Source organism: Laccaria bicolor, genomic scaffold (assembly GCF_000143565.1).
Source record: "Laccaria bicolor S238N-H82 LACBIscaffold_8 genomic scaffold, whole genome shotgun sequence".
NCBI classification, from domain to species: Eukaryota; Fungi; Basidiomycota; class Agaricomycetes; order Agaricales; family Hydnangiaceae; genus Laccaria; species Laccaria bicolor.
In genome coordinates this window covers 1005900-1015286 of record NW_001889879.1, presented here as the reverse complement: position 1 = coordinate 1015286, position 9387 = coordinate 1005900, and the positions used below count along the sequence as shown (strand labels likewise).

General features: G+C 47.8%; 6 protein-coding genes across 6 annotated transcripts; 4 read left to right on the top strand and 2 right to left on the bottom strand.

Annotated features, from left to right (window-relative positions):
* Nucleotides 1–87: 87 nt before the first annotated feature.
* Nucleotides 88–917, top strand: LACBIDRAFT_318160 (uncharacterized protein; the record flags this gene model as incomplete). Its single annotated transcript, XM_001879487.1, has 4 exons — nucleotides 88–265; nucleotides 325–564; nucleotides 619–688; nucleotides 737–917. The coding sequence occupies 4 exons, from the start codon at nucleotides 88–90 to the stop codon at nucleotides 915–917; spliced, it is 669 nt and encodes a 222-aa protein (XP_001879522.1).
* Nucleotides 918–1546: 629 nt separating this feature from the next.
* On the top strand, nucleotides 1547–2772 carry LACBIDRAFT_318159 (uncharacterized protein; the record flags this gene model as incomplete). Its single annotated transcript, XM_001879486.1, has 5 exons — nucleotides 1547–1629; nucleotides 1680–1978; nucleotides 2036–2108; nucleotides 2165–2350; nucleotides 2406–2772. The coding sequence occupies 5 exons, from the start codon at nucleotides 1547–1549 to the stop codon at nucleotides 2770–2772; spliced, it is 1008 nt and encodes a 335-aa protein (XP_001879521.1).
* A 359-nt stretch (nucleotides 2773–3131) lies between these two features.
* LACBIDRAFT_325756 (uncharacterized protein) lies at nucleotides 3132–4100 on the bottom strand (the record flags this gene model as incomplete). The annotated part of the gene is made up of 7 exons (XM_001879229.1): nucleotides 3132–3268; nucleotides 3297–3408; nucleotides 3488–3555; nucleotides 3621–3683; nucleotides 3839–3898; nucleotides 3954–3955; nucleotides 4003–4100. 7 exons carry the CDS (start codon nucleotides 4098–4100, stop codon nucleotides 3132–3134), a joined length of 540 nt encoding a protein of 179 aa, XP_001879264.1.
* On the top strand, nucleotides 4092–4606 carry LACBIDRAFT_318157 (uncharacterized protein; the record flags this gene model as incomplete). Its single annotated transcript, XM_001879485.1, has 3 exons — nucleotides 4092–4165; nucleotides 4218–4440; nucleotides 4490–4606. The coding sequence occupies 3 exons, from the start codon at nucleotides 4092–4094 to the stop codon at nucleotides 4604–4606; spliced, it is 414 nt and encodes a 137-aa protein (XP_001879520.1).
* A 1825-nt stretch (nucleotides 4607–6431) lies between these two features.
* On the bottom strand, nucleotides 6432–7986 carry LACBIDRAFT_325755 (uncharacterized protein; the record flags this gene model as incomplete). The annotated part of the gene is made up of 5 exons (XM_001879228.1): nucleotides 6432–6458; nucleotides 6626–6896; nucleotides 7003–7227; nucleotides 7335–7444; nucleotides 7480–7986. The coding sequence occupies 5 exons, from the start codon at nucleotides 7984–7986 to the stop codon at nucleotides 6432–6434; spliced, it is 1140 nt and encodes a 379-aa protein (XP_001879263.1).
* A 782-nt stretch (nucleotides 7987–8768) lies between these two features.
* On the top strand, nucleotides 8769–8989 carry LACBIDRAFT_248466 (uncharacterized protein; the record flags this gene model as incomplete). The annotated part of the gene is made up of 2 exons (XM_001879484.1): nucleotides 8769–8814; nucleotides 8865–8989. Coding segments are annotated over 2 exons (171 nt in total), but the record flags the coding sequence as incomplete, so codon positions are not given.
* Nucleotides 8990–9387: the final 398 nt, after the last annotated feature.

Genomic DNA, 9387 nt, shown 5'->3' with positions numbered 1-9387 from the left:
CTGGAAGTACCAAGAACGTTTACCAAGTGAGCGACGTGAGCTTAATTGTCTGTGTGACTACGACTGAGTCTCGTCTTCTAGCTTTCGATGGGCACAGAGCTTTTCGTCGCTAAGAGGTTCTTCGAAATTGGTTCCGATAGTGAGATTACGCCCGCTGAGAACGAGGAACATNTGAGAAGTGAGCTTGTACGCTTGAAGACTGCGTTCTGGATGCTCAACAAATTCAAGGAACACGCAAAGGCGAATAGTGTAGAGATTGCAAATGGTAAAGGTCTTTCGGTATCCGCATTATGCTTTATTTATTTTGTTACTCAGACATTGTAGTTTCTGAAGGCTTTTTGGTAAAGGAGGTTGGTGAACCGTCTATTGCCTCAGGTCTTCCGGCCTTCGAGACGGATTCTGCAACCTGGCTTGTTGAGCCTCGCCGCACAAAATCGGTCGTGAAATTCAGTGGAACTCTGATTCATCCCAGTCATACAGACAAGGTCGGAATAACGCTTGTAGCGTTTGCCCACTTCTCCTATGAATTCAGCCAGAAACAACTTGTTTTTGCAGATATCCAAGGCAAGTACCTCATGCGCTGAGTTTTCAGCCCAGATTACCCATTCTACACTCTAGGCTCCCCTATGAATATTAATGGCCGTGATACCCTTGTTCTCTTTGACATTATGTCACATTCTCATACTTCGTATGTAATATCATTTTTCTTCTTACTCTTAATGCTAATCTGCCACAGTGATTCTGGTATTGGAGACCATGGACCGATGGGGATCGAATCTTTCTTGGAACAGCATACGTGTAATTATGTGTGCAAGGGGCTCAACCTCACTTCTTTTGGCAAGAGCGTAACAACTAAAAGCTGCTCGGAAGGCGAAGGCGAGGATGAGGATGAGTTAGATCAGTTGGATAAAGAGTAAACACTCACTCCTGCTGCCTTACATTTTTGTCTACGGGAAGGAGTAATTTACGGTAGTCTGTAGAATTTCATCTTCGGGACTGCATTCTTCGCACAAGTATCCACCTCTTCGAAATGAATTACCTGTTGCCTTGTTATCGTATGAGCTGCCTTGTTATCGTATGAGTGCTTTATCAGTTTAGACCCCTAAATTGACCTTTAAAAGCCCCTCTGCGGAATGGACGCACACCATCCTCCCAAATCCCATTCTGATATCCAACGGTTATGCCGAACAATCCAACTGGCATTAACGGTTACGGCAAGAAAGACTGTATGTTTGACAGACCATATGACTCATGGCTTCGCTGATCTTCATTTTGTACCCACTTAGATCCGCCAGACGATATTCTCTCTGCATCCCTCCATCAATACGCAAAGGAGCGCCTCACTAATGCTCAACGCCTTGAAAGGCTAACCGCTGAACATGGGCACAACATCAAGTAAACACGCTTCGTTCTTGTCCGCATCATACTTTTGACTCATCGTTCATGTCACAGAAAGTCTCGCCTTGCCGAGCTAAATCTCAAATTTGGCGTGCCAAATGTGTGAAAACCTCCCCCAACAGACATAGCAACTCAGGCTGTACTGGAAATGGTAGCGGAGGATACCGCACAGACACGAGGAGTGGGTACCATCTCCACTCTACTCAGCAACGAGGGGATGTTGCTTCCTCGGTAAATTTTTCTTGCAGTCGGTTGTAATTGTTCACGAAACCCTTATTCAGAGATTTTATTCGCAAAACCCTTTCAACATATGCCCCAGATGGATTATCTCATCGATTCCCCGGTGCAAATCGAGTTCGAAGGTCAGCTCTTGTTGCAATTGGTCCTAATCACCAACATCATGCCGATGGCCACGAAAAACTGAACGCGCAGGCCTTGGGTATGGGTGGAGTTGGTCTTAATATCTACGGTATAAAGGATCAGTGGAGTTCCTTTCTCCTTCATCTTGTCGTTCTTCCCAACAATCGGCTTGCCTCCACTATTGGACATGTCTATCTGGACTGTGTAAAGAAATACGGGGGTAATTACCAATTGTCATAAGTTCAATCAATATGCTGATGGCGCTGCATCCTTAAAGCGGTTTGTATTACTTTCATCGTGGATAAAGGCTCAGAGACTGGCTACATTTATGCCCATCAAACTGGGCTCAGGTAATTTCCACATATTGTTTGATTTCTCGTTCTTACAAACTCTCTATTTCCATTAGGGAGACCTATGCTCCTGATATCGACAGCGACCAGTTTCCTCCAGCCCAACATGTCCGAAGTGTTCATAACACGCCGATCGAGGGGTTATGGCATTGGTTTGTCACCTTGTTTGGCATTGACATCAAGGAAGTCATCCAACAAGGGAAAGTCACCGGCGTATATAATCCTGGCAATCCTATTCACCCGTGCGTTGTTTCATTCACGTTGTCGCACTCGACAAGTTAAACACCAGATACGCAGACAGCTATTTAACTGGATCTGGCCGCAAATTCTTCAACATCAGCTCGACAAGTTTGTTGAATATTGGAACAATCACAAAATATGGTACCAGAGCACAAAACCAAACATGTCGGGCCAGACACCTCGGCATGTGTTCATGGTTCCTCAAGCACCTGCCGAGGACTGCTGCATTGAGGTACCTCAAGACGCCGTTGATGCCCTTTGTAACACAATCCCGGTCTCCCGTGATGAAGCAATGCGGTGGGTTGATCCATCCTTCGAGGAAGCGGCGAGGCGGGCATATATAACAATCGGTAGCCCTTCTCTCTCCAATATGAGTACAGGCTGGTCTATTTTCAGCGCTATGGCAGCAGTAATTACTTTGTAAAGATACATACCAAAACTACTTATGACTCTCGCAATGTCGCGTTATTACATGACGGATGATGGGAAAGGCAAAGTCACAGTGCAAATTCATCTGTCCATGTGATGCCAAACAATGGAAGAAGGTCGGAAGATCAAAGTGCAAATTCATCCATGGACGTCCCGCGAACGGTACATCAGTGGTCCTGTCAACTTGTATACAATCCACGTTTAAGAGAGGGTTTTGGGCTGTCAGACGGTGAGGGGACGGAGCGGTTATGGTCGAAACTTCGGAAGCTCATAAGCATTACAAGACAATCAGCTGTAAGTACTGTTTCCGTCTGGCTTCTTTGTTACCGACAGGCCCCTGGGCCCTCATAGAGATCACAGCGAATATGGATGCTTGATCGGCAGCTCATTTCCATAGGCGCTGAGATGCGGGATGACCTTGGCAACTGGCTTACCAAGCGAAGGCGCAACATCGACAAGCAAGAGCATCAAGCCCAAAAGATTCTCCGTGACTGCGGCATTCCACTGCGTTATGCGCACCATCGTGATCCGAGTTCAAGTGCGTGTTGTCTTCATTGTAGTTGTCCTTCAGGAACTCATGCGCTGGCAGGCTGTCGTCTTTTCGTAGCCTGATTTGACGGTTTGTAATTGTCTTTAAGCTGCATAAATAAGCGAATGGGTGAGTAGTGAGCACTTGGATCGGGCATCGAAGGTGAAGCGATCATACTGACGCCGTTTAGTGCCTTCTTGTCCAGCGAGAAGGGGGTCGTTAGCATGTACGAAGACGGAGATGGTGGGTCTATGGGCATAATCCGAATTCCTCACATTAGACCGATGCCTAACAAGATAAAAATGAAAACGTACAAAAAGCACCCCAAGGCCCCTCAGGATCCACAAGCATAACTTTGAGACCAGGCCGGTCCTCGTCTTAACACCCGCAATGCTCACTATCTCCCAAGCACCTGCTACCCGATATTCACATGTGGACAATCTATACCGCACCGGCGATGAATATGATTGATCGTGGGCATCAGCAAATCTACAAATTACTCGTGAGCTTTTCACGACTTTTTGTTACTGACAGCTTGTTGCCAAGTCACAAGCTGCCAAGCTGACAAGCTGCCTAACAACGAGAAGACTTACTGAAAAAAAGTCATTCGACTTGCTTATGTAATTGTCAGTAACCAAGATACGCACGTCTGTTGAAAACATCTTGAACGTTGACCACCACACTCCGAGTACTTACTTGCGCGATGTCTGGCTCTTTTCATCCACCCCAAATCCACCCCAACGGCACCCATACCTCTCCACCACGCTGGCGTCGTTTACTCGAGCATGCCTCATGACGGTCTTGTGAGGTTCCGCACGCAACAACACCACCCCATCATAGGCGGTTACTCTCGGAAGGGGTACGTATCTTACCAGTCTCGAGTGACGTGAATGGCTGACTTTATGGCTTAGAAAACTGTTGAGCTTCGAAAAGCAACAAGCATTTCGTCTTGGCCCGACTCCAAAGTTGTTCGTTCAGAGTCAGCCACCTAGCCCAAGCAACAACCTTCTGCTTGACGCTCGTCAATTGCGTTCCAGAAAGAGAAAAGGCACGGACGCTCCATCATCGATACACTGTGCTACGTCGGACTCAACCAACCATCGCCCCTCTCCCTGCCGCCAATCCGACAATGCCGCGTCACTCATCTTTTCTGATGTCCGGTTGTTCAAACTCAATCCAACAGCATGTCGCAAACCCATTGGACCGGATGGGCCTGACATCTACCCCCATCAATCCAGATTGTGTAATTGCCGTCGTTGAGCTTCACGAGCCCAATGACAACATGGGCAAGAATGTCTAAGGTTCGTCGATTCCCTCACTTCCCCTCCGTTCGCTCTGAGTACCAATGTAGAAGCGATCAAAGCCGCAACATTGCAGTCCATATGACCAACTAGTTGTCGGAGGAGGTCCTGCTGGTCGTTTCCCATTAGTCACTTCGCCATCCAATCATCGACGGCATACCATATGGCCATTCGCTCGTTATTTACCTACTACTGTAACTAATGTACACTATTTCTTTATTACAAATGTCTGAAATCTTTCAAAATTGGGTTACGACTTTTTGAGACTTGCCGGCTTGTTGCAGCTCGTCGAGCAATTTCGTGAAGCAACTTGCGACATTTTTGGATCTACTTGCCAACTCGTAGCTTGTGACTCGTTTTGGCTTGTTTTGGCTCGTACGAGTTGAAACAAGTCCAAACAAGTCGTGACGAGCGGACTGTAGAAATACTGATGGGGTCCGCCGTTCTATGGACGATGAGGGAGCTCAGGTGCCAAGGTAAGTCACATTTCGGTAATATTGTGGCACTCACATCATCATGTTGTCGGAATGTGAATAGTACACCCGAGAGAGATGAACTCCTATCCGAAGGGCCTGCCCAACAATGGACATCGGGAGGGAGGGCTTTGACATAGGCCAAGAAAACACTTGTCTACAACACCTGAGGAAGGTTGAGGAGCAATCGAGTTGGGAGGTGCAGATTTGTCGCCCGTGCAGAGGAGGGTGGAATTTGAGGGAGCTGTGAAAACCAGCTCTCATCGACAGTTGATTTCGTTTAGAAGGAGTGGGTGACTTTGGAGAACGTACTCATACTTGGGAAAGTAATTGAATGTAGAGTCATCTATGGAAACAGTCGTTAGCTATCGCCGTCACAAAATTCAATATGAACTCACTTCAAGTCGACAAACTTGTCAAGCGAACCAAAGGGCCTGCCGCCATGCAAATATATCGGCGCTCGAACACGACCCGCTGAGCCACTGTGCAGTACCTCCATCCTCGGAAAAATGCAGGTATGAAGATGAACCATTGTTCAAACGGACCGTGTGCCTTGGGATGCTGTGGCCTCGATGATCGGGCCACTCATTTTGAGCGATGGATTAGTATCGAGTTTAAAAAGGGAAACAAAAGGGCAACAGTGAGCCCAACCAAAGCTCAGCGCTCAGTGCTCAACATAGAATGTCAATCATGGTGTTTAGGGAGAAGCAAGTGAGAAGTTGGTGAGAACGGCAAGCGCCATCAAAGCCGCCTTTGGATCGGAGCGAGGAAGCGATATCATAATCACTGCCTATTTTTAGTGAACGCGCCGCCGTCGGTCTAGTAGTGCTTCCCGCCACTTTCAGTGCTGAATGGCACTTTTGTAGAGATCTCGATGTGATCCTGACCTATTTATAGATGGCAACGCCGAGTGACTGAGGTCTTCAAGGCCAATTACCTATTGCCAAAGAATTGGCCTTAGAAGGCTTCGATCACTAATAACTGTCATGCCTTAGGTGTACAATACATATTCTGGTCATAAGTAACCTGGTGAGAAAATTCAGTACTACGAATTTTACAGCAATTTACATGCCTCAGCGGTGCATCTTCTTTTAAGTTTTCCGGTTCATTTACAACTCATAGAGCTATGCCGGATCACTTCACGGAGATACGCCGAGTCTTAGATCTTAACCCTCCTCGCCGCCCCGTGCCCCTGTGTCTGTGTTCTCGCTCCGTTGGACACCATCATTCTGGACTCGCCTCAAACTTCTTTCCTGCGACGTCAAAATCAAGACTTATTTCTAACTTCTATTCGAAACACAAACAATTGCAGCACGATTCTAAGGGCATGTAAGAATGTTCTAATGGGTATTCAAGGAATGTGGCGCAGGCTTGGTGTCTGAAACACGTGGTAAGTGAAATGGACTATTAAGAAAAAATTTGGTACTCACAAGTTCATACGATGTCTAGCGGACTCAACCTTGGCTAGGCTTCGTCCGAGTCAACGGTTCCCCGCTGGTGTTCCGGTAAGTGAAATACATCAGCAACTGAAAAAAACTTACTCACCGACTCCGAAGACGGGAGTGCCGATGACAAGTTGGTGTGGTCCAACACCTCGGTATCATTTTCCCCTGCTAACCCCCTATCCTCTATCGGCGTATCGTCTTCACCGGCGAAGTAGTCATGTATGACTTGAAGACAGCCAACGATATGGCCTAACACTCCCAGGACATGAGGGCCAAGCGCTCTCCAGAGGTTCATCGCCATCTCAACGAATGTTAGTGGCGTGTTATCCTGACCACCGCTGTCCCCGAAAGTATCGCCTTGTAGACGATGTCTCCGAGAAAAATAAAAATAAGAGCAAAAGACACATGTAGGAGTATAGGCAAATTCGCTGATGAAAACATATTAGAACGATGTCTGGGATCCCAGTCTGTGCATACCGGCGATGTCCCCCGACCAAAACCCTTCTGCCTTCAAAACAAAAAGGGCGTTTAAGAAAAATACCAACTCCGAGATCAATGCGAAATTTCGGTGCCGCACGAAGCGGGCGTAGATACCCATGAGCGCGGGATGAGAGGAAAGGAGAAGAATATGGGCGGCGAATAATCCAGGGCCGTTCACTACTTGGTACCTCGAGATTGTCGCTGACAGCGACAGGAGGATGACTTCAGCGATTATGAGCAGGAGGTGGGCAGGTGTGATAACGTCGTCATTGGTGACTGTTAGGATTTGTGGGGTGTTGTGAAGGTAAGGTCGTCTTTAAGTACATAACACTGATTGCGACTGGGACTGGTCCCAGTTGAAATTGAAAGGGGGAAGCCAGTGGGAGCCCCTGCACGATGCAGTACATAAATCATTGGTCGACCAGTCAGCTTGAAGACGCTGAAACGGCAGATATCATTGTGATGCTACATTACCATCTCCAGAAGAAAGATAGCCTTAGGGAATCGAATGTTGTCCGGGAAAGGCACGAGAGACAACGAGCGACTTTTATCCTGGATGTTGAAATAAAACTGTGACTGAGGGTGGATGAAGATGAAATCTGGATCGTCGGGTGTGCGGTTACATGCGGCAATCGTCGTCTCGAGGCACACTGAGTGGGGAAAAGTTTTCGGCTGGCTTAGATCGAGCAAGATCGACTCTACATGACGTGGGTTGAAGCCAAAGAAAAGGCGACAGTCAGAAGATTTCGTGATTTGTGTTGAAGCTGCGTGGAGATCCTGATCTGCAACGAGTAGTTGGAGGGGGCCAAGGCAGGTGGGAACGAAGTGGGCGAACGCCAGCGCATCAAGTTCTGCCCACACCAGACATTCGATGTCTGCGTTAGAAAGCGTCCGGGCGTACTTTAAACGATTTTCCTGCACCACTTGGGACCATGGGCTGGAATCGTAGAGTTCTAGCATTTGGTAATGATGCAAGTTCATTATTAGTATTGTTTATTTGTGTTCTGAGTTATCTTCGCAGAAACGAACAAAACCCCCAACAGCACATCTTCCTACCCTTCTACTTTCTATTTTTACACCCTTCCCCAATGTTTCAGTCAGGCTATATGCGCGTACATGCAATTTCATGTGATTTCTGTATCATATATAAGGCTTGTATAAGGCGTCCTTTCCAAGTCCTTTCGGCGAATGGAACTTTTATCTTTCCCCCCACTTTCTTAGCATGATAATCGTCCGCTCGTCTACTCCAGTTCTCTACAAGCCCTTCAAATTGTACGCACAAGGCGTAAGCTGAGCCTTTTTTTCTTTTACTCTTCCCCGACGCCAACCCGACGCTTCCACTTCCCTCTAGACACGTGACGAGCCACATTGTTTGGTTCTGAAGGGTCAGCACATCATCACGCTTGACCTCGACCACCACCTTCGATGAACGTAAGTGACCACAGACCGCCTTCAATCCTTGCCAATTTCCTCATAGAACTTGCTCCGTACTCTTACGGAAAGTCAAGTAAAGCCGGCTGGAGATCTCCGGCTTCTGCTTACTGCCGTCAATGAAGCCAGGGTACGCGCTCCCACCATTGTTCTTTGTCCGTTGTTGACTTGGTGTAAAGCGGCAGAATCAAGATAGCAAGTTATCTGACCCGTTCTTTGATTCGCTTGAAGGTCTTTTGGCTGATTTGAGGTCGGTCACCATCGTGAGTTGTTTCACGCTTTCTCAACGTTATATATCTAACCTTTGAAAGGACAACCACGACGCCGAAGCCTTCCTCAAACCCGTCTCAAGAGTCGACGTGCCAGACTATTATGACGGTTCGGCTCTTCCCCACTCACTCCACCTACTACCGACTAAACGCATGCAGTCATCAGCAACCCCATGGATTTTCAAACAATGCTCAAAAAAGTAAAACAAAAAGCCTACAAGTCAAAACGCGACTTCCGGGACGACCTCGAACTGATCTGGTCAAACTGCTACAAATACAACGCGGCGGAGGACCACCCCCTCCGTGGGTGCGTTGACCGACTGCGTATAAAGGCCGAAAAACTGCTGCGGTACATCACTGATCGGAAGGAACGTACGGACCCTCCGATACCCAACCACCAATACAACTACCACCACCAAGCAGGGCGCGCGATCCCTAAAGTGAATGGCGTCAAGCCATTGGCGAAGGATGCGCCGTTTCTGGAGACGCCTGCACTTGTAAGGACGCCAGAGGGCATGGCGTCCTTTTTGGCGCTTGACAAAGGGCTTTCTGTGGGAGACGAAAAGGTTTTGGAGCAGTTGAGGAGTTTCACGGATCGTGCTAGTCCGATGGATTCTTCGCCACGACCGTCGAAACGCGGGAGATTGGAGGAGGGCGAGGATGAAGACACTTCGCAGTTATG